The sequence below is a fragment of the Anser cygnoides genome, chromosome Z (assembly GCF_040182565.1).
Source record: "Anser cygnoides isolate HZ-2024a breed goose chromosome Z, Taihu_goose_T2T_genome, whole genome shotgun sequence".
Lineage (NCBI taxonomy): Eukaryota > Metazoa > Chordata > Aves > Anseriformes > Anatidae > Anser > Anser cygnoides.
In genome coordinates this window covers 70,454,905-70,479,309 of record NC_089912.1, presented here as the reverse complement: position 1 = coordinate 70,479,309, position 24,405 = coordinate 70,454,905, and the positions used below count along the sequence as shown (strand labels likewise).

General features: G+C 38.2%; 1 protein-coding gene across 4 annotated transcripts in view; it reads right to left on the bottom strand.

The window, feature by feature from the left end:
• Window positions 1–24,405, bottom strand: part of PARP8 (poly(ADP-ribose) polymerase family member 8) — a 111,916-nt gene that overhangs the window by 24,751 nt on the left and 62,760 nt on the right. For all 4 annotated transcript variants that reach the window (XM_048051035.2, XM_066989080.1, XM_066989081.1 and 1 more), the window contains 8 exons: window positions 20,170–20,264; window positions 17,008–17,068; window positions 15,846–15,936; window positions 12,334–12,400; window positions 10,501–10,626; window positions 7,857–8,421; window positions 6,477–6,530; window positions 6,278–6,373 (listed from right to left, as the gene is read on the bottom strand). In XM_048051035.2, coding sequence (XP_047906992.1) covers window positions 6,278–6,373; window positions 6,477–6,530; window positions 7,857–8,421; window positions 10,501–10,626; window positions 12,334–12,400; window positions 15,846–15,936; window positions 17,008–17,068; window positions 20,170–20,264 — 1,155 coding nt within the window. The remainder of the gene's footprint in view (window positions 1–6,277; window positions 6,374–6,476; window positions 6,531–7,856; window positions 8,422–10,500; window positions 10,627–12,333; window positions 12,401–15,845; window positions 15,937–17,007; window positions 17,069–20,169; window positions 20,265–24,405) is intronic.

The following is a 24,405-nucleotide window of genomic DNA, read 5'->3' as shown; positions in this document are numbered from 1 at the left end:
ATGTGACTAAGTGCACAGTCCAAATGCTTCTTACATTCAGACAGGCTTGGTGCAGTGACTACTTCCCTGGGGAGCCTGTTCCAGTGTGCAACCACCCTCTCAGTGAAGAACCTCTTCCTGATGTCTAGCCTAAACCTCCCCTGCCTCAGCTTGACACCATTCCAGCAGGTCCTATCACTGGTGATTAAGGAGAATAGATCGGCGCCTGCCCCTCCACTGCCCCTCACGAGGAAGCTGTAGACTGCGATGAGGTCTTGCCTCAGCCTCCTCTTCCCCAGGCTGAACAGGCCAAGTGGCCTCAGCCGCTCCTCATATGTCTTCCCCTCTAAGTCCTTCACCATCTTTGTCGCCCTCCTCTGGACACTCTCCAACAGTTTAATGTCCTTTTTGTACTCTGGTGCCCAGAACTGCACACAGTACTCCAGGTGAGGCCGCACCAGCGCAGAGTAGAGCTGGACAATCACTTCCCTCGACCGACTAGCAGTGCTGTGCTTGATGCACCCCAGGATACGGTTGGCCCTCCTGGCTGCCAGGGCACACTGCTGGCTCATCTTCAACTTGCTGTCAACCACAACCCCCAGATCCCTCTCTGCAGGGCTGCTCCCAGTGTCTCATCGCCCAGTCTGTACGTATAGCCAGGGTTGCCCCGTCCCAGGTGCGGGACCCGGCACTTGTTGAGAAGGACTCTTGGAAGACAGTTCCTTTTATCCTTTCATACTGGACTAGCTCTATCTAAGCTTTATCTGAAGCTAAAAATAGCATTATCTAAAGCTTTATCAAGCCCTGGCACAGGTTGCCCAGAGATGTTGTGGAGTCTCCCTCCTTGGAGGTATTCAGAAGCCATCTAGACATGGACCTGGGCAACCTGCTCCAGGTGTCCCTGCTTGAGCAGGGTGGGTAGGACCAGATGGCCTCCAGAGATGCCTTCTGGTCTGTGATTTTGTGTAAAGAGAAGCCAAACTATCTTTCACACTTGTATATGTATACCTTACGCAGAAGTGCCTTCTCTTTCAAGCCCAAACACTGTATACAGGAGCAGAGCAAGGATATTACCTCCCTCAGCAGCATCTTCCCTGTTGGTGTTTCTATCATTGCCAGTACTAATTCAGCCAGCCTTCCCCTTTCTACGGCAATTCACACAGAGAAAACCACAGGAGGACACACCGCCTTTCATGCTGCATTTGGTACATCATCTAGACTGAAAATTCTTTAGGATAGGTATTAAAGAATCTCTTCAACTTTGTGCATGGACAACAGGGGAAAAAAAGCCTACAACGTTAACAGGAACAGGTCCTCATTTTCCACACATCTCTAAATTCTGTAAAAATGGACAGTAATCAGGAATCAGAATTTCCTATTCCTATTTCCAATTTCCTAATGTTACTTCTAATGTTTAGTCTAACATGTTAGTTTGACAGAAATCAGGATGATTTTACTATTTTTACAATCTATGTGAGTGAGAAACCAACCATTTGAAAACATCATAAAAAAAATTCAAAATATTCTTGAAACAGTTCAAGTCTCAGGAGGAAAATTTGGCCATTAGTTTACAAACAAGTAGTAGTCTACATTTTACTGACCTAAACTACAACTGTGTTCAGAATAAATTCAAAGACAGTAACATGAGGCACTGTCTAATGATTCAAATGAGCAGACTTCTACTGTTTTCAGGATGTTTGCTGATGCTCACCTGAACACAAGCCAGCAGTGTGCCCACATGGCCAGGAAGGCCAACGGCATCCTGGCTTGGATCAGGAATAGTGCAGCCAGCAGGACCAGGGAGGTGATCGTCCCCCTGTACTCTGCTCTGGTGAGGCTGCACCTCGAGTACTATGTTCAGTTTTGGACCCCTCACTACAAGAAGGACATCAAGGCCCTGGAGGGTGTCCAGAGAAGGGCTACGAAGCTGGTGAAGGGCCTGGAACACAAGTCCTGTGAGGAGCGGCTGAGGGAACTGGGGTTGTTCCATCTGGAGAAGAGGAGGCTCAGGGGAGACCTTATTGCTCTCTACAACTACCTGAAAGGAAGGTGTGGGGAGCTGGGGGTCAGCCTCTTCTCCTAGGTAACTAGTGATAGGACGAGAGGAAATGGCCTCAAGTTGTGCCAGAGGATGTTTAGGTTGGAAACTAGGAGACATTTCTTCTCAGAAAGAGCAGTCAGGCATTGGAACGGGTTGCCCAGGGAGGTGGTGGAGTCACCGTTCCTGGGGGTGTTCAAGGAAAGGTTGGACGTGGTGCTTAGGGACATGGTTTAGTGGGTGATAGTGGTGGTAGGGGGATGGTTGGACCAGATGATCTTGGAGGTCTTTTCCAACCATGGACCTTTTTAAAAAAAAAAGAGTGGTACACAATGTGTTAATGTACTTTTCTAAGACCCCTTCCTCCATATCAGAGAAATGAAAGCATTATGTTTGTGTTTTAAAGTTACAGTGTCTACATACTGTATTTTTATATATGCAAACACTTATGGAGTACATGCGGGGACTGTATATGGTGTTCTTCTGTATGTCAGGGAACTTTTGAAGCTCAAAAGAGAACTGGTTGTTTGTCATCCAAAGTCCATAATTTGTTCCACAAAGAAATTATCAGGAGAAATATAAGAATTTCCTCTTTGTTCATCTTCAGTAAGTCACTAAGAACTAACAACTTCCTAACAACTTCCAAAGATTCCTGTGTTTTGACAGGATCCCTGAACTAGCAGGGAGCACTTGCATGGTTAGATTAATACCACAAGCTCTGGAGTAAGACAGGTGTCCATTGTAAGAACGTAGAACTAAACATATGCAATTGTGCTGTGCAGCTGTTGTACAACAGACATCTTCCATACAACGGTACATCTGACAAGTGGATCTAGTGTCTAAATTAAGCTGTTCAAAAATGACACATATTGTCATCAAGTTCCGCTTACTTTATGGGAAATAAGATGTCAAGATTTTAAGAAAGCAGAAGTAAATTAAAATAGGTACTAAAAACAGACCGCCACCTCTAAAATGTATTCTAGGAAAAAGAGTCACAATTCTCAAAAGAAAGCTTGCACTGAGAGAGACTAATTCAAAGGTAGTGTATAACCAAGACAAAAACACAGCCTGTAGTGCAAATCTGCAGAAAGGAAAAGCTTTACCTCACAACTTTGCTTGGTATCTTCAGCTGTACCAGGGTGGGCACCAGAATTGAGCAAGTCATTAATGATCATCACAACAAATTACACCATGGTATGGGAGTTTTAGGTATCATTAAAGTATTAAAATAGTGTCATTATTGTGTGATGGCAATTGTTAAAATTTTAAACTGTATTTCAAGGAAATTAACTAAACTACACCACAATTCAGAAAAGGTCTCAGGCAGACATAATAGAGGACTGCAAAATCAAACTCTTTACTGGCATCACAGAATCACAGAATCACAAAATGGCTGAGGTTGGAAGTCCAGCCTAGTCCATCTAGTCCAATCCCCCTGCCAAGCAGGATCACCTAGATTGCACATTGTGCAGGATGGCATCCAGGTGGGTTCTGAATATCTCCAGAGAAGGAGACACCACAATCTCTCTGGGCAATTAGTATGTCTTTTTTGAAACTGCATAAAACTCCACTAAATAATAGAAAACCAAGCTAGACTGACAAAAAAAAATAAAAATCAAATACATTTAAACAGAAATTCTCAAGCAATAACTTTGCTAACCTTTTTAAAATTCATAATGCCTTGTCACTGAAAAAAAGATCCATGTCACAGAAGTGAAACTCATCATTAAAAATACATACACCCAGACATGACCCCACCTTGATCTGTGTGGAGGAACTATAGAAAGAGAATGGTGATCCATCTAGGACTATTTAATCTGTGGCATCTTTTTCTATACAACCAACTATAGAGAGAGACTAAGTAATGGTTTTGAGACATGGTTATCTGTAGAAGATGGGATCAACACACAGAATCTAAAAATAAAAGCCACTGATTATTATGACAGCTGATTAACTTACTGTGGTATCAAAACCACAAGGACTCACAACATCTTTATGAAGGCTAGGGATACTACATATGGGATCCATGAAGTGACCTAAAGCTAGATCCCATGTAGCTTTACCTTTAATGACAGTCCTCTCCATTCTACTTAATAAAGTACTGTATTTCTGGGATCTGCTGTTGCAGCAGTATTAAATGTATTCTTTCAGTTGGGTCATTCTTTGCTTCCTTTGTATATATTTATATAAACACACACAGAGTTACATATGCATATGTATGTGCAGATGAAGCAGGTAAATAAACCCTACAATTGACTACTATAAGCTGGATCTATCAGAGCTTTCAGAAGAATGAAGCATAAATTTCCCTAAGATCCTTTGGCAAACTCAAGCTACGTTCAAACTAAGATCCTTCCCTTCTCACTTTCTACAGCACTGCAGAATCATTAATGGAGACTCTATATTGCTTATTGAGTCATTCAAGCATACACAGAGCATGCTAGATTTCTTCCTGCTATCTCCATCTCTCCAGGTTATGCAAGGACACATTTGCATTTTTGCAAAGCTTGTTAGATTATGCTGCTTTCAAAGACACTGAGGAATAGGTGTTTAATGGCAAATATATTTTTAACTTTCTTTTGAAGCACTGACAAACTCAAAAGAATGGCGAAAATGCCCTTTCTTTATACTGAGAGATGTCTGAGAGAAAAGTCATTCTGAGGGATTTTGATCTCTAAGGTGGGAAAGCAAGATGATTTTTATTTTTTGTTTTTTATTTTAGAGCAGGTAACTTTCAATTTTGTTTCTTTTTAATAGTTCAATGGTTGTGTGAACAGGAAGAAATCCTGCAGTTTGATTTGTTCTATGGACAACAGACAAAACCTGGTGATTTAAATAATTATATTACCCAAACTTTACATATAACTCACTTTGTCTTATCTCATTCTGTCACAGACAGCACATGTAGTACATTCAAAGATGAAAGAGCAGGAATTGGTGCCTTTTCCACAGGCTTCTATTCAGGGTTTTGTTGCTGACAGATCTGACAGAAAGCCATGTTTTTAAAAGGCAGATATGAGCTTGAGGGGACAAATAGACACCTGATACCATATTCAAAAAGTACACAGGTTTACCTATGGCTTAAATCAGAGTAAACCCAATACGTAGATGCTTTTGCAAATCCTATTAGCAGCATATGTGCATACCCTGCTTGCAGTCAGAATGCCTGACCATGGTGCCACTGAGAGTCACAGGGAATAACTCTGACATGACTTCTGTGTAAGCAGTAACCTTTCTGAATTTAGTTCCATGGGACTATCATAGATGATGCCTGCTTCAACTCATATGCAGTTGTTGGCCACACTGAAAAACTGTAACGAGGTGTTGGACCATTCACACACTGATATTAAATACAATTTTCCATGGCTTTAGTGTCTTTTTAGATTACACAGGATTCCATAGAACTCATAATAGATGAAATGAGAAGGATTCTGAACTGCAAGGTCAGTCCTAAAATTAAGAAATTTTATCCTCCTATATTTTATCCTCCTCTTTCACAATACTGCACTGATCCAGTAGCTTGAGACAAAGTGTGTCTTTAAGGATGAATCTTATTCTTGTTTACTGCATGCACTCCCAAACGGCATGAGAGGATGCATCATTTAGCATGTAAAATTCCTGGTTCTCATTCATATGGGACTGGAAGAAAGGAAAACCTGTGAAACTGGCCAGACTGTGGGCATACCACCACAGTGCTCCTGGCCTCCAGGCTCCACTGCCTGGGTCACTGCTAGATCAGACAATTCAAAGAACGTCTCCTCATGGCTTTTTATCACATTATAGAGAATGTTTCTTTCCAGAAATCCATGAGCAAATAAGGGCCAGAAGCACTTCAAGACCTTGTAGCATTATCACCAGTGTATCATCTGAATACAGCTCAGATAGAAGCTCAAGGACTGACATGACCCTGAGCTTTTATAAGGGTGCCAGAGGACCATGAAAACATCCCAGTGCACTTCCTGTAGCTTATCTGATTATGGCTACTCTAGCATAATAGCTGTCAGTGAAATATATAATTCTTTTAAATTTCTATGATTACTATACAAGCCTACTTTTCATTTCCCTCACTTGCAACGTGTTTGGTTTTTTTTTCAAATTTAGAGTAAAATCTAGTTAATATGCATTACATTTTTGCATCTTAAATGAACAATAGGATGAAACAGATCTGAAATAATTCAATAGTTTAACAACTTTGTATGGTCCACTGCTACATAAGGCATTAGAAAACGCATTGTTTATCCCAGCAAGCATACAACTTACCCTCAGCATAGGGCCATTCTGGAACACATGGGGTTCATCACAAACAACACAGTATTCATTCAATACTGGTATCCGCTGCTCAGCAAATTCAATAGTCTGAGAACAATGAAAATGAGAATAACGACATCTGCTTAAAAATAATTAACAGTCAGCTTGTGCTCCAGAACGTTTCAAAAATGGGTAAGATATGACATCCTACCTGCACAAGAAAGCCACGGTCTCGTACTGGAATGCATTTTGCACCATAATTTTGCTGCAAGGAAAGAAGTTGAGGCAACTTCAGTTTTGGTAGACTAATTATAAGGAAATGGCAAAACGTTTGTAATGTTTGTATGTAAATATATTAATTAAACAATATTTGCATTTAAAAATATGTCTAATTTGCACAAACCATTACAAATAATCAATCCTTTTACTTATTTGCTGAATGTGGGATGGATTTTTAGCTTTTGTAAAATCTGATAGGGTTTTATATTCTAACATCCCCAAAACTTTAATATCAAATGGAAACACCCACACCTTCACTCCACTCTGATGAACTGGCATTTGGTAACTTTCATTAAATTTTAACTGCATATTGTCTATCTAAATATGGGCTATGTGCTTAGGCTTGAATGACTAATGTAATTCACAAAAGTGTTGAAAATCTTTCTTTTATATCTATTAAAATCTCGCCTCTGTGAGCACCATGCTAACAGGTCTCTGTGCTCAGATCCCACTCAGGTTCCTCCTGCCTTTTTCTTTCAATGTAAAACAGCATAAATTAGAAAGTACTTTTGTTATAGGAGTCGGTAAGGTACAGAACTCCCTCTAGGCTGACATTTATTTTAATCAGCCCTTGTTTTGAATAAGAATCAGATTGGCTCCACAGGCAGAAGCAGAAGAATTAAGTGTGAGCTCGATGTCTTAAAATAACAATATGTGCTACCCTTTGTTTTCTCAATCAGTCATATCTCTGGGGAAAGAATGGTGGGCAGTGTGGGCCTAACTCCTTCTCTGACCTCCAGCTGCCACCAATACATTTGAAGGCTAAACTTTTCACAAAGCACAAATGTGCAAGAGGTGAGCTGAACCATGACTGCATTTCTTCCAGTATGATGTTAATTACAGATGAAAAGACCAGAAGGAGAGGTGACTTGGCACCTTAATGAGCCAAAGGATGGCTGATTCCCCCATGAAGCAAACAGGGAAATTAGTAAAGACCTCTGTGACCATGCCAATTTTGCAGCACAGAAGCTCACACTGTCTCTTCTTCCTGCAGCAAGAAAGGAGGTAGGGAAGGATGTGTGTGATTGAACTTTTCCTGTGGCCAGCAACTGTACAGTGAGTTGTATTCAAGGTGAGTTGTGAACGCTGTCTTCACCTAGGCAGATTCTGGTTTTATGACATAAATGTGTATGCATACTTTAAATCCACCTTAAAAAGCCGACTCCACTGTTCTTCAGTTAATTTTAAAAACTTCCAAAATATCCTCTAACATATCCCCTGAATATTAATACTTTTGCATAATAAGCATAACAACATGTTTGGAAAATAATGAGGGGAAAATAAGCAGAATAAAAAAAGAAACACTACGCACAGCAGCTTGTGAAGGTGATGATGAAGATGGTGTTAAGATACCAATAAGCCCTGAGGTAAGAGAGAGCCTCCTGCCCTCTGCTATGTTGGACTCCTTGAAAGGCTCCATTTTGGATGATTTAGGGGCATTGGAGTAGGTCTTGCTGAGTAACTTCTGATTCTTCAATCCATCCAATTCTTCCATTCTAAGATTACTAGAGTAAGACCTACTTAAAAGTTTATGGGGCTTCAAGGTGCTGTTGTGCTCACATCGAGGATCCCCAGAACATGACCTACTTAATAACTTATGGGGCTTTAAAGCGATGCACTCTTCCTGCTTGACAGCTGCAGAGCAAGAACGGTTCAACAGTTTGTGCGATTTAATAGCCATTGTCTGTTCAGCCCTAGGGTCACTAGACAACGAGCGGCCAAAGGTTCTGTGAGATTTTGTGGCACACACATCCTCCGCCTTAACTGTGCTAGAGCAAGTCCTCCTCAGCAGCTTGTGAGTTTTGGAGATGCCATCCTGTTCTGACTTCAGTTTTGATTTATTTTTACCACAGCCAGGTGGAGGATAACTTGGCGACCTTAAAAATAAAGAAGAGGAAGACATAATTGGAGAATAATCAAAAATGTGCATGAAACAAGCAAGTCCAGATATACGTACAAATTTTTAAGTGCTGCCTGTCTTCGTGTATTTAACTAGTGGCAAACAGAGCCCAACATAAAAATAATATTAATAAAAAAAGAAAGAACAACTGTATGTAGGACCAATTTCCCAATACCTTCTTAGTCCTATATATACACAAACTCTCACTGATTGACGAGATGACTATTTAAGTAGAAGTTAGGGCTATATACTTATAGCTGTTGGTACAGGTCCCTATATCTTTAAACAAACTATTCATTCTGGAAAATATTTTTGAAATGGAAAGTGTGTATTTCACACAAGTTTATAATGCATTTATCTTATCAAAATGTGTCTTTCCATCATGGCATGATCCCATTCAGATTATTGTCTTTTGGGCATGGAATAACAATTTCTATGATGCTATGGAAGATATAATGAGCAATTAAACTTGCAGGCAGTAAATCAAATTTAATTCTTCTGAAATTAACTTTTTTAAAAACCTCACAGTAATCTGGATGCTTTGTGGAAGACCACTTGATGCTCTTCTGTCCTGTTTTAAACACATTCTAGCGCTTTAACACTGGAAATGAGAATGATGGGGCTCATATTTTGAATACAAAAATAAAAGAAAAAAAGACATTATTTTTTTTTTTTTTACAAAACAATACACACTTGATCTCTTACATTTCTATAATGTTCACATTCAACTGTCCTTGCAAAGCAAGAACCAGCGTCAGGTATGCCAAATCATTTTTCTATGGTTTATAAGCAACCCCAATCTTTGTAGTATTTTTTGACATTGATCAAACAAAAAAAGACATGAAACCCCAAGGGAAGAGGCTGGCAGCTTTCCCCACCCTGCTACCAAGTGATGACAGTAGAAAATGCATATGGAGGCTGACTCACAGTTGCAGTTAGCTCATTACCACCCTCAGGCAGACAGAAAGTACGAATGGCGCTCTATGGAGGGAGAGAAGCTCCCACATTTGGACTAAGTGATCTCTGGAACTGTAGTACCAGCGAGCAAATCAACAGGAAAAGGATTGGGCTGTCTTTTGTCTGCCCTTTCTGAATAAAACCAAACCCCACGTTTCAGCAAGCACTGGGCAATTGTGTGGCATGGTAGGCAATGAGTAAGCCTACTCTACTTATAACACCATCTTCCTCTTCTACATTTGAGAAGACAGATCTTCAGTCATCTTTGACATTCCTCCCTTCATCAAATATGAGTGATTTCTGTACTAACCCTCTCTATTTTTCTAAATACGTGGAAATTAGAATTGCAAAATTCGTCAAGAAGAAGAAATGTTCAAAGAAGCACTCAATACAAACTCACAGAAGGGGTGATTTGTCAACCCTTTGTAAGCAGGCAAACATGCTAGAGTAAATAGTCATATTCCTGAAAGGGGTAAAATCATAGCCTCGTTTTACAAGCCCTTAAGAGTATGGGTAACATAATGAATTCCACTGAACTATTCACAAACTATTTTCATATGTTTTTAATGCCTTTGTTTTTTGAAATTCTGTGCCTACATTTCAGAAATGGTGAACACTCATTTACTCAAACAGTGGAGAGGAGTGGGTGCTCAACAGCTCTTAAAATCAGTCTTTCATTAAAGACCGTTCTAGATGAAAAAAAAAATAATACACACAGTTGTGGAAAGAACAGCTGGACAACCACAAAATTACATATATATGTTCTTACTCTTCAAAGTAGCAGTCAAATGCTACAAAGCTAGTAAATATATAAATATAACCAAGTTAAGTAATATAAAATTAATTATTTCCAGTTATAGATGAATCATGGCTGTTTCAGAGGGCAGGGCATTGAAATATTCTGCCTTCAAATAGTCTTAGAAACTGCAGTAGTACCCAGTTTGCCTTTGAAGTCATGCAAGGAAATGACTGGAAACACATGAGGTAAGATAGAAACAGAGCACTCCTCTGTGGAGAAAAGTCAACATTTCACCTTTAGAAGTATGCTGTGGATTTTGAACAGGGTACGACAGTAACAGCTCGTTTTCCTTGCTATTACCTGCGCAACGTAGAAAAGATGTGCAGAGGAGATTTCACCTTTTTGTCAGACACCTTCTTATTGTGCGTACAATTAGATTTCTCTTTGCTGTTCTTCCACTGTTGTGTTACAAATGTTTGCATGATTCTGCAAATTGGGAAAGAGAAAAAAGATTTCCTTATCATAGCCAAGTCATATGCAGTTAAATATTAGGGTTTACCTGTGAACCATGTAGGCTAGATAATGCAACATCCTCACCCTAGAGGCAGAGTTTCTCTATCATATATGTGGACCAACGACTAGGCACTTCGGTTCTTTAACAATCCTTGTTTCCCCCCCGCCCCCAGATAAGACTAATTCACATGGAACTCCTATTGAGAATAAAGTCTGCATAAAATACCACCACAAGACTTAATGGACACATGCCTCTCATGGAAATCTAAAGACAAACTGATTCAGAGACATCCCATTCAGCTTTAGGTATCTCTCTCCCAGTGACTGCAGAGACAAGATACAACATCCGCACTGCTCAAGTAGGGGCACATTCTCCAAAGGCATAAATCTAGGCATGTCAAGTATTACACTACTCAGAGGGGCTTACAATGAAGCTAGAGCCAGACACTTCCCTGATGTGCACAGCAAAAGGCAGTGACCACAAGTTGCACTAACGGAAGCTAAGAAACACAAAGGCTATAAAGAAAACACATCCACAGGAAGAGTGGTTAAGTACAACAGATTACCAAGAAAGGCTGCAGATTTTCACACCTCAACTGCCTGAGGTCCTTAGTGAACTAATTTAACTTTTAATTTAGTGTAACTTGGGCTGTGAGGTTGTACTAGATGACCCCCAGCAGTCCCTTCCAAGCTACATTATTCTGTGATTCTAGTCTAGCATTCAGGGTCTATGAGCACTAAGCTAAAGACAAAGTAGAAGTCAGTATAGACATTATTGAAAATTTAGTGAATCTTCAAATATGAATAACCTGGTGCTCACAGCCACAACAGGCCATGGGATTCACGAGTATTCTGATTTCTGCTCATCTGTGATTAATTTACTTGAAAATGTCCTATGGGAGCCTTTGATAATTACCCAGTGCACAAATCAGAGACAGTGTTCATACTAAAATGTTTTAAAAGAATTTTCATGTGTGGGGAGCTTTTTGATTTTTTTCTTCAAAGTCATGTATCAGAGAGATTTTAATAACTGTTTCATTTGCAAGATTATGAAAATGCTGCACTACATTTCTTTAAACACCAAACAGCAAAATTTTTTTTTTTTTTCTTAAGGGAGTCTTACTGTTTCACGGATCAAATATTAAAGCCTATATTCCTGTCATTTCATTACACATACACAAGCACATAAGAAAAGATTACTCAGCGAAATTCTATTAAATTGAATTGTATCAGGAACACGTGAAACTGCTGCTTTTTTCCTACTATTCTTTCTTCTTGTCCTCAAAACTGGGTGGCCTGATTACTTTGGTAAACCTTAGAGGCCACCATGAAAGTATTGCCTCCTTATGGTATTCGTGATGCTCAGAAAGATTCCTGCTACAGAGAGCTCATAATCTAAGCAGAAACATTAAATCAAACACTTAGCTACTGTCTTTTCAAACTTTTGTAGCTTATTTTCTAAATGACAGTAAAGTGACAGAAAACCGTGGCAGGCAGCACAAAACAGGTTCTCTGCAACAACTGTGAAAACTTAACCTAAAGAGGAAAAAATGGTACTTTTACTTGAATAAAACCAAAACACTTTCATCCAACCAATCTGACAACCTGTGACATGGGCCAGGAACTAAAAAATACATAATGTTTACTTAAAAAGAGGGGTTTACACTTTTCCAGACTTACTTTTTCAGCTGATGTCCCAGCCCAAATCTTTCCTTAGTAGAGATCTGAAATACATCCACAGTTGGCACTATGGAAAATGGAGATATTGTTGAGTTTAAATGAATAATCAAGAACTCATAACCATCCAAGTTATATTTAAGGACCCTGTTCTATTCGGACCTTTAGTATAAGTAATGGCATTGAAGCAATGGTGAAAGCAGTCATGTCACCTGAGTCTATGAAGAAATGAAGGGACATTTTTAGAGTATCAACCAATATCATTTGTCGTCTTAACAAACAACTATTTAAAAATTGGATTCCCTAGAACGTATGTCTTCCCACTAATGTTAATTATGTAAATGTATCTTTGTTACTAGAGAGCTTTGTTACTAACTACAGATTAAATGTATCTGGGCTGGTAATCTCATCTAATCTCTTAATTTTTCTTCCAAGTAAGTAGTCTTTACATACACAGATTAAAATGCCTTATCTGTAAATAAATTTATGTATTGAATATCTTCTCAGTTGAGAAGTCATAGTGCACTATTTGTTACCTTTTGTTAATAGCCATGGGACAATCTCAATGAACTGTTAGATGCAGTTACTGTAGTCCAAAGTGAACTTGCTGTCACTGGAAATGTTTTTATCCCTTTGTAACTGAAAACAAAATTAAGCCCTTTCCCTGAAAGATCTGATATACTTTCTTTAGTATATCATATTGGACCTGATGATCTCTCGAGGTCCCTTCCAACCCTTACAATTCTGTGAATTCTGTGATCAAACATATCAGGTTTTCTGCAATAAAATGAGAGTTTTCACACCTAATCTGATCTTCAGAATTTTATAAAGGTGTAGTTTACCTGAGTATTTCTTTTATTTTTTAGAAGACTATTGTATCTAAGAATTAAAATTTCCTAAATAAAAGTAAACTAATTTAAGTTCCTCATAAGAACTTAGAAACTTAACATGATCTTGGATCTAAATGAGGAGAAAACCCCCTTATCTGATCAATTATTTCTCCACACTGTTACAGTTCCTATGACTATGAGGAAAATGAAAGCGGAATGAACTGAATTAACTAGTATCTGGGTTTTCCTTCTATGGGCATTTTTATAGAGGATCCTTAATATTCATCACTTAAGTGCCTGATGTATGCATTCCAGTGGCCAAGTGACCCTGCATTTTACTCAAGACCCATCCTACCAGTGGTATATCCACATTCATCTGTCAGAAAATTGAAAACATAAGGGTTGGAGGCTAGAAATTAGCTCCTGGTATTACTAAAATATTTTAATAACATTTGCTGGATAGAAGAAGCAGGTGTCAGAAATCCAGCACTTGTTGAGAGACCCTCAGGTCCTTGAGGTGGAAAAACAGCCAACACATATTGCAAACACAAATGAGACTATATACTTTGTATTACATAAGGAACTAATGACCATAGTAAAATAAAAAATGAATGAAAACAAAAAATCTGGGGTTCCTTCTTAGAAAATCAGTATTTTTAAATCTGTATTATTCTGATCACTCTTATCCAGAATGCCAGTTTATCTTTTAATTTCCCTTAATAAATTAATTTTAAAAATAAAATGCAGTGTATCTAACCTTGCCATCCAATTTCACTTAGTTCAAAACACTGTAGATGCTTGCCCCAATATTCTTACTCAAACATAGCCTCATCTTTTAAAGTTAAATTGATGATTTTTTCAAAAGGAAGAAATGACTTGATTAGGGGTAGCAATGTCTTTAGATTTTCAAATTTGGGACGCTTGGTGGGGTGTGGACTATCTTCAGTGAGAATTACCACACTTAGTTTCACCACTCTTAAAATCTGATGTCTAGACTGTAATTCTTGTCTAAACTCTACAATCAGAGGAGACAGCCCAGTACCCTCAAAGGCTGATTAATCCTAACCTAAGATAGGTTTCTAGGGCCCGGGGGAGAAACTGCTCTCAGGTAGAACAATGAAAAAAGTAATTAACTAGAAGAATGACTATGTAAAATCAGGATAGTAAACAGCTGCGAGGTGGTAAAAATATCCCCCTTTGTGCTTTGGAGTATACTGAACACAATAAACTTCTGTTTCTTTTATCAGACAACAGAAAGTATTAAAAGAGAAATATACGTGTCATAGAGTTATGACTTGGTAATCTCAAAACAACATATCCAAGGAGCAAAAGGAGTATTCAGAGAAAGAGCCTTATTAACACAAAAGATGGTGGATTTCATTGTGCTTTTTCTGGTAAATAAAGGGGCACGGCTGAAACAGCAGCCATAACAGAGAAGCATTTGCCTCTGGCCCTGATCTCGCCCCTCAGTACACAAGTGCCACCATAATCAGTCAGCTGCAGGACTGAGAACTAAACTTCCTGTTTTAACCTTGTCAGAAGTGCAGAAGATAACTTCTTGTTACTTCTCATTTCACTAGATCATTTCTTATTGCATGATGCTCTTCACGCCTCAATCTCTCTTATTTGCTGCACTTTTTAAAATTACATTTTGATAGAAATATTCTGAATACTAACACTGCTACTTGCTATGCCAAATACATATTTTAAGATCTGCATATTTACAGAAAAGATCAAAGCGATAAAATACAGGCAAAAGGGCCAAAGTAAAGCAAAAAGTAAGGGGTTGTAATGAAATGCTCACTGGAATGAACAGAATATAACTGATAGTTAGCATCAGCAGACAACATATCCTATAAAAATAGCTCATTGGGACAGATTTTGCTAAACATATTATGATTGGAAATATCTATTCAATTCCCAGAGGCAGAATTCTCCTACGGATACAAGCCTGAACTGACAGCTTGCACTGGAAGTCTCCAAATCCAGGCAAGTTATGATCCAAGTTACACACTTCTTGACTTTCCTCTGTAAAAATAAATCTGAAGTTGACTGTTGCATATGAATGTTTCCAACTCTTCTGTCTCAGCTGATTCTTCATGAGTTGGGATATTTTTACTGTCATAAGGAAGCTTTACTGAACAACCAGAGAGTAGGATGTCAGCACAACATTCAAAAATCTCATTCAAATTTGAAGATCCCCAAGAGTTCATATGTTCATATAAAAATCAGAAGCTGACAGCATAATTATCATGGTCTGGTTCTTCAAAAGGTACATGAAAAAGGGTATATTAATGTGCTCCATAGATTTGTGCATGTACACCTAATCAGTAATATCTGCATCTGTGAAGATGATCCCTGATTTCCAAAGTCAGGAAATCATGTTAGTAGACATTTATTCATAAACCCGCAGGTTCCTAGTAGAAACAGCTGCATTTCAAAGGATATCAAGAAAACGAATTCCTAAACTCAGCTTCCAGGAGTTTAAACTAGATACTCATGCCATTATTAGGGCCTAGTCTTGCAAATACATATAATAATTTCACACCAGCAAGACTGCTCTCAGCAATAGATTTAAGTACATGCGAGGTCAAAGATTTAGCAGTAAATGAGTATCTGTCACTTAGGATATGGCTGAGATTGAGACAACAAATAAGGCATATGAAGAATACACAGGTGACTAACCTGGGCCATTTAAGTACTGTGTAAGCGAACAGTGCAATCGCACTACTATGGGCTCTGTGCGAATTACATCCCAAGCCACAGCAATCTCTTCCTAGTTCAAGATAAAAAGAAAACAACAGATACCATTAGATATCATGAAGAATCATTGCATTTTGTCAGTCTATATTAGCGGTTGGTATAAACACTACCCATCCACTTACCCATCATGGGATATCTAATCCAACTTTAAACGTGAGACTTCAGAAAAACTATTGCCTGTTAATGCCCTTAAGAGGAGTGTTAGGCTGTTTCCAGTCCTTGAATATGCCCATTTAAACTGAGCACAGGTTTCTACATGACACTACATCCACAGTGCAGGCAGACACATTTCCATCTAACAAGACATACTGCTTCAAAGCTGAGAAGCAAAGGAGCAAATAAAGATGGAAAGGACACTGAACCCATAACGTAAGGCAAGGGAAACATTTGCTCCTTCTCAAGACTGGTTAAAATTATTCAAGGTATAGTCAAGTTCTCTTAATTTTCAAAGAGCCCAAGAAAAACTATCTTCTGTGCTGTACTGACCTGAGAATATGATATATTTGTACAGAAGCTAATGATACCCCTAAAAGCACTACTTTTCATTCTACATCTAGAGGACAGGAAGTTACTGCACAGATGAGGTGAGGAAGTATGGAGCTAATGACAGCGTAACAGTTACACAAGCCATGCTGTCAGTCGACAGCACCCCTGCCATGAGTCTCCTTTGCCACTCAAGCCTCTCCCTAATCAGTTGCAGATGTTGAGAAGCACACAGGAGATCTCTAGGCAAGGTCGTCTTCTCTCCAGGACTCTATGAAGTGCTTTCACCTAACTAATGTCTAGGATAGCAAAAAAATAAATGTATTTCATTTACATCAGTTAAAACATTTACCATTTACAAAGCACGTTTGAAAGGAAATATACAAGCAGTAAATAAAAGCCTAGAACACATCTTAACAACATGATTGTAAAATGAAAAGGAAACCTTTCCACTGGGTAGCAATCATTAACGTCACAGCCACTTGTGAAGATCCAGCCTCCGAAAAACGAAAGTCTCAGTAGCTGTCTAGAGTGCCTGATGTGTAGCAGAATTAAATGGGTATTAATGTTCATTATGTAATTTTGTGATTAGATTACTTACATCAAGAAAGCTAACATCAATATGCAGATCAATATCTACATCATCAATGGCTCCATATTCCCTGAAAGGAAAGAATTACATTACATTAGAGCTCTTTAAAATACTCTTCAGCCCAGGAGTACTTACAACAGGGAAGATTTTATATAGGATAATCTTGGCTGTAAAATCAGAATGGTTATAAAATATACATTTACATAGATTGGATCAACATTCCCAGTGGGTGAACATCCGCTGCACTGAAACTTTCTTTCTTATCTCGCTTAAATAGGCTATTTATTTTTATTTTATTTAATAATTCCCCAAAATTCTAATTCCATCACTGCCATGTATCTTTGATGTACTGCACAAACAGATCAAGGAAACAATAATGGTCACATACTGTTGTTATATATGACAAAAGAAAATCCTAGTTGATTTTTAGGTTGACAGCCAGTAACCTAAGTAGAGGCTTGAGATAAATAATTGAAGACAAAAACAACAAAGCCCTGACCATGGCACATTATACCTGTGGGCTTGCTTCTTACATTCAGGGTATTTATTTGTCAAAACATGCCGATTGCCCTGTAACGTGCTCAAGGCAATAGCTACCTTACTTTATCTGTCACCTGTAGTATTCCTGGAATCTCTAAGGTGCAGATTTACTTTATGCTCATAGGTGTTTCATTGCCATATGAAATCTCAAAATGTGACTCTTTTCCCTCTTATTTTCTGACCCACTCTCATTGCCCTCCACCAAGGTATGTGAAGACTTCTGAAAAATAAGGCTAGAAAATATTCATTCTTATACCTAAACAAAAGTTACTTTTATTTTAATTACTTGACTTCATAATTCTATAAAAGTGAAATAACTTCCAGTTTTTCACAGATTAGTTGATACACTCCTAGTCCCTGGATTTTGGCTTTACACTGCATTTACACACTTCTCACAATGAATTCCTTGCTCTTCTATTAAAAAGAGTGCACACTACTAAGAGTGCACAGTAGCAATTGTGCATAAATGAAGTTGACAAGGTAACCTTGAAATACAAAAGTATTTTTGTTAGGAGATAGCTATCTCAGATTTTGTTGTTGTTGTTGTTAATTTTCCTGAAGATCCAAAGAACAGATTGCTTTAAACTCATCATTAGTACTTATGAACACAGGCTGGTGTTACTCACATGACAGATTCAAAAGGTTGGAATAAAGTTTAATTTTATGAATTAAACAGGAATGGAGTTGAACCAACTAAACACAGAAATGCTAGTAGAAGAAAGGAGAAGATAAAAATAAGTTACAACTGTGGAATTTCCATATTCACTGAAATACCTTTGCCTGCACTCCATTACCATCATGGAAAACGGATTTTAGAGACATGATGGTTTACTTCCCCAAGCTAAAAGCAAGGAAGAAATCCTGTTTTCTTCTAGTGCCTGAAGCTTATGATCTGCTGCCCACAATGTCTCCAGGAACACATTTTGATTTTGAAGCTCCAGAGATCCTCTGTCTATCAATGCTTAAGTAATGTAAGTAGATACTGGAGAGTTTGGATCAGTTCGTCCAGATGCCTTTCTTATAGGTTGGTGGCCACCTTTCAAAGGGCTGTGGTGAAAAGCACGCAGGTATAGGAATTCCCCTTCTGTATACACATAAAGTTCGCTCTGACAGTAGGAGACTACTGAATAATAGGGTTAACTCTCTAAGAAATGCATTTTAGTGGGTGTCACTGTCAGACAGGCCTGTTGCAGTCAGAGAAGTGTAGCTGTTGGAGAGGGATGAAACTGAATGCTTAATGCTGTGTTTATCATTTCCAAGAATTAATGTGTATTTTCAACTGCAGAGTACAAGAAGCATGGAAGCTTTCCACACACCAAAAGCAACCACAAATGCCAATTTCTAATACAGTGAGCCTGAGGAGATCACAATGCATCCAGCGAAATAGTTGATTCAACATATTAGATGCATTAAGGTTTTGAAAGGTTATTTACCATTACTCAATTTTAGGAGCTTTAGGAAGCATACTATCAAAGGGTATTCTCAATTTCATAGCTAACAGTTTGGCAACTAAACATTATCTAATTTATTTCCTAAACCCATACACAACCATTTGGATTTTAATTCTCCAGGTCCTAAAAATGTAATGAATTTCCACTTAATTTCAAAAGGCATCTTACACCACAGTTGTACACACACTCTCACGCTCTAAAATAACAAAGATTATTGTTTAGAATAATGGGAATTGTTACTTGCAGTATATGTATGCTTAAGGTTATAAACTCTGTATTTTATTACTTTGTTTATATAACAATTTTGTTATTTTAATTGTAATGTTTCTAACCGGTCTGTTACATCTTCCCTGTTATTTTAATTAAATTATTAATAATTACATAGATGGAAAATGAAGTTATAAAAGACTTGAAGTGAATAAAACATACCATCCAGCTATATGCTGCTGCAGAATCATGTACACTCATATATGCCCTACAGAATTTTTGTGTAATTTCTCTTTGCAATTCACCCCTGACCAAGGTTCCACCATTTCCTTGTGTAAGAGTCTTCAGTTTCCCACCTCATTACAATTAGAAAGCTTTCCTAAAATCTAACCAAATTATTGTTTGCTTCTGACAGACTACATTCTTAACGTATCTCTCACAGTGACAACGGAGAACGCTTGATCACTGTTTTTTGAAGGTTTTTCTTGAAGAAGAGCAACTGTTACTAAATCCTCTGCTTTTTTTTTTTTTTTTTTTTTTTCTCCCCAGACTAGACGAAACCAACTCCTTCAATCTTTCCCTAGGGACAACATCTACTAGATCTCTTATCGTACCTCTTGTTTCAACCCCAGGGCAGAAGACAGAATACAACAAATAAAAAGTTTAACAAGGGTTTAGAGTAATGATGAATAGTAATTTTCAACAACATACAACAGCTTGATCAAATGCCTATCGAAGTGCAAAGAACAATATTTTAGAACAAGCTTCCAGGGCCTGTTCCAAGCAAGTTGTTTGAATACTCTGCCACAAAAACGAAGCCAAATACTGCATTATTGCTAGCTAAGAGTGCCCCTTCCTTTTGTCACAATATGCAGAGCTCAGAGAAGACTTGTGTTTTGGCAGTGAGGGAAAGTACACAGAACAGCCTCCAAAATGTGACAGGTTCCACAATACAGAAGGGTAGATGACATACCTGAGAGATACTGCATTAGGTCCATAGATCTCTCTCACTGCTGTCAAATCAGCTTCCAACTGTGGGTGCTTGTGAAGTTCTCCATCATAGCTAACCTACCAAAACAACAGCAAAATTCTAGGAGTTCTTATTTATTTCATTACTGGCATCTGATCTAGGATCTTGAAAGCTCTCCTTGCAAAATGTGCTGCATAAAGATTTCTTAATGCCATGCTCAAAAAGGACATTGTGTTGATAAGCTGAAGCACTGAGGTGGTCTAGCTCTTCTAAGCAATGAGATTTGCAAAGCAGGCACCTCTGTATCAGAACTCCAGATGGCCCAACTCCTGTTTGTGGAAGAAAAGATGCAAAGAACTCATTCCTCTATCCTATCTTGTCCTGGGGGCTGTTCTGGGCCTCTTGACACTCTTGCATTTTTAACCTGGTAAGTAGGAGGAGAATCAGATATCTCCTGTTACACCATTCCAGTCTAACTACCACAGCACAAAGATTTGCTCCCTCTTGCTTGTTGTCACACTCTCATATATTTTGGACACAGAATGGCGTGGGCTCAAGAAGAGAAGCATGACACTATTCCATGCACTAAGTCTCTCAGCATCTAAGTTACATTTGCTACATTTTAAAGCACCAGTGCAATGACATCAGATTAAAAAGAAAAATAATTAAAGACACGTTCCCATTTTAAGCATTTTTTACCACATAAGGTCTAAAGAAACATGTACTGAGATGTCATCACATTTTTTTTCATGAAATCTACATGAAGAGTGGTTATGGTTATGTTTAGTGTTTATACTACAAAGAAAAAACTTGCATGCTTATCTAGTTGGATTGTATGAAGTCAAAATAATTAAATATCCTCTTATCTTCTGTAAGGACAAAAATACCTTATTAGGCTTGTAACAATCTATTAAAAGTCAATTACTACTTTCTCATTAAGCAATATGCTTGTGATTGTATGACCCTGACTCTACTTCTTTACACCAATTAGAAAACCAGTAATTCCACTAAAGTCAATGATCTCGTAATTTGGACACATTCAGAAACGAGAGTAAGACTTGGCTTGTACCTTTGACAAATTCAGACAGCAAAGCACAAGAGTGGAATTTATCTCTTTAGACACATGAATATATCCTTACACATTAATTCCTGCTGAGAATTCCTGCTATTCCAGAGGTCTATGTAACCGCAGTAATGTTTCTTCAGTTCGTACATCCAAATCTGCTTGACCTCAGTGCTGTAGCACTTCAGTTCTGATATCTGGAGCTGTACTTTTCATTATGTTTCTAATTAAATACATTTCAATTGAATTACAATAATAATCACCTGATCACTTTTTACTTATGAAAATTAGCAAATAATTTGATTAGACCTAGACTTCATCAAATATAAGGCAGTTCATCAGCATAGCACGTGAACATACTTTGAGCTATTGATGATATTCCCAACCAGAAAGGTATAAGCCAGCTATCCCCGCTCTGTATGGATAGGCACGTCAGAAAAATTTCCCACCTAGACAAGCATAGGAACAAAACCTTTACTAATTTATTTTTCTTTTACTTCAGGTAGGAGTAAACAAACCTTTGTATATGTAAATATATATATGTATATATCATTACTCAAAAATTAATTGTTTAAATATGCATAAGCAATTGCTGTTCTACTTCCAAAGAGAGCACAGCAATGTTTTCACAGATCAGAACCGTGGTCCAGCCATCACTTTGTCGCTCCCAAAGCACGTTTTTTTTAACCACTCTAACATGTAAGTAATAATAAAATCCAAATGGAACACTATGCAGAACACCGAATTGCTCAGCATACTGCCTTCTCCCATCTATTTTCTGGTGGTAAGAGGTATTGACCTCCAGAAAAAACCAAAGTGGTGTTCTGGCAAACTGTAAGACCACGGGTATGGTATTTTCCACCCCTAAATTAGTGCCACAGACATGCTGATGTACATAGGGGAGATTGCCAGAGTTTTGTGTATCTAAATTTGCAAGTATGTTCTGTAACTGAAGCACAAGAGAGGGAGAAAGCACCAAAAGTGGTAGTATTACTATTTCAAACTGCTATTCTCTATTGCAAATGTAGAAGGTACAGATTCAAAGTAAGAATTAACAAAGAGATGCCCAGAAAGTGAAAATAAAAACTAAAAATCTGATAGCTTTGCTGTGTCTGAAGGGTCTGTGTTTAGAAAGTCCTGGTATTTAATCTGAGACTTAATTCAGATTATTTTGTCCCATATAATGCAAAAGGTTGCATTTTTAAAGGAGATTAAGTGATTTACAGACCTAAATCCCATTGAAAATCAATAGGACTTAGGCTATTGAATCACTTAGCTACTTGAAAGTATTTATCCATTAAATCCTTAGGGAGGATTACAAGCAGGTGCCTAGGAAGCAGATACAAGCTTTTAATTTATGACCAAAAGGTCATATCTTGTTTTCACTGCCCATCAAATGCAATTTCCCATGCTCCTTGTTTCATCATCAGTTGCTTTCTTTTCTTCCCAGCTGTAACCACTTAGAAATGTTAGTATAAACCCTGACCTCCACCTTTTCCAACTGCGTTGCGCAGAGTTACACTGGTAGCCATTCCCCATAGTTGTTAATATCAGCATTTTTGTCCCCCTTCTCTGTGGGCACAGCAAACACTTGTCTCAAATAAAGCAGCTTACCTTACCTGTTCCCTGCATATACTGTCAACTACTTTCCATATAGACTACTGTCTATTTCCATATTATTGAATCCCAATACATGTGGTGCCCACTTAATAACTCTTACAATCACCTTCTTTGAAAAAGGACTGTTCTTTTATCTCTCCAGGAACTTAGCTCACTACCTGGTTTCCTACTTAATTCCTAAGTCCTTAACCACTTCAATCTATAGATTTTCCTTAAAATTTCATCTTTTTGACCATGACATTTTATTTTTTTTCTCCTGATAAATACATTTTTGATGATGTCTTTTATTGTTGTAGTTGTTGTTTGTTTCTTCTCCTTATATCGCTTTTGGAGTATTCTATTCTAAAGACATTCACAATCATCTAATATATTTTTTTTATTACTGATTTAACTACAATTTTACTGTGTTTTTTTCTCCTGTTATCATTCCTTCAATTAAATACACTAGCTCAAAGAACGACAATGTAATGCAGTTCCAACTTCAAATATAAGGCAACCGAATTCTGACCAGTAGTTGCTATTACACAACTCTTTTACACCTTGCAAAATGATTTACTGTTCTCTCTGTTCATATCTCATAGGCAGTGTTAATATTTATTCATCCATTTGGGCACTGGCAGGCATCCTTTACCAAATGTAGTTTCACTGGTTCTAGAAGCAAGCGCTCCCAGCTGCTTGCTGGCTTCTCCTTCACTTTGAGGTTATTGCTCTCTCAGTAGAGTTGAAAAATGACACCAGTACACACAATTCATCACCACAGGGCAAAACTCAGAAGATTTTTCCTCTCAGGCAGATTAAAATAAGATACTGGTCTTTGTACTGAAGTGTGTGTACACAGCCCTTTCCAGCACTCTGTGGGGCTGTACTAATAGGCAGAGGAAGGGAGGCAACTCCTGCAGTCATTTCTCAAGTGAACATGAGTCTGTACCCATGTCAGTCATTTTCTCATACCGAAAATACATTATTTCAGTTCCAGTTTCAGTATCACTTTCTGTAGCTTTTTAGGGGTGGGCTTTCTATACTTTACTGTAAATATAATGCACTTTAGCTCGTATTTTGTGTTCAAGCCCCACCATGCTACTGGAGGAGAGGCTCAGCTATGCCCTGCTCATCAGCATGCTGCACACCCTGCTCCAACCCAACCGGCCGGCACTGCCGACACACTCCTGCAGCCTCACTCTGCACTCCCAGGGCGTGGATGGCTTCAGCCTCCAGGCGGAGGCAGCAACAACTTTCATAAATGCCAGCTGTAATTCGCTAGAATGTTCATCAAAACAAACAGTTCTAAAAACATAAGTGAGGCATGATTCCTTTGGGGCAAACTTTAGACTAAAAAGATTAGAAAAATCTGAATAAAGGAGGCTAGCAGCATGAAGCGTTCTATTGACGTTGCAAAAGGAAAAGATATAAAGATATTTTATTTCCCATGTACATCACAGGGTGTAATAATAACTAATTCTGCTAAGGGAGCAAGAAGGAAAACAGAGCTGCACATTTATCTAAAAATATGTAGCATTTTTCAAGGTGAATTTAAGTGTAGACCTAAGAGAAAGAAT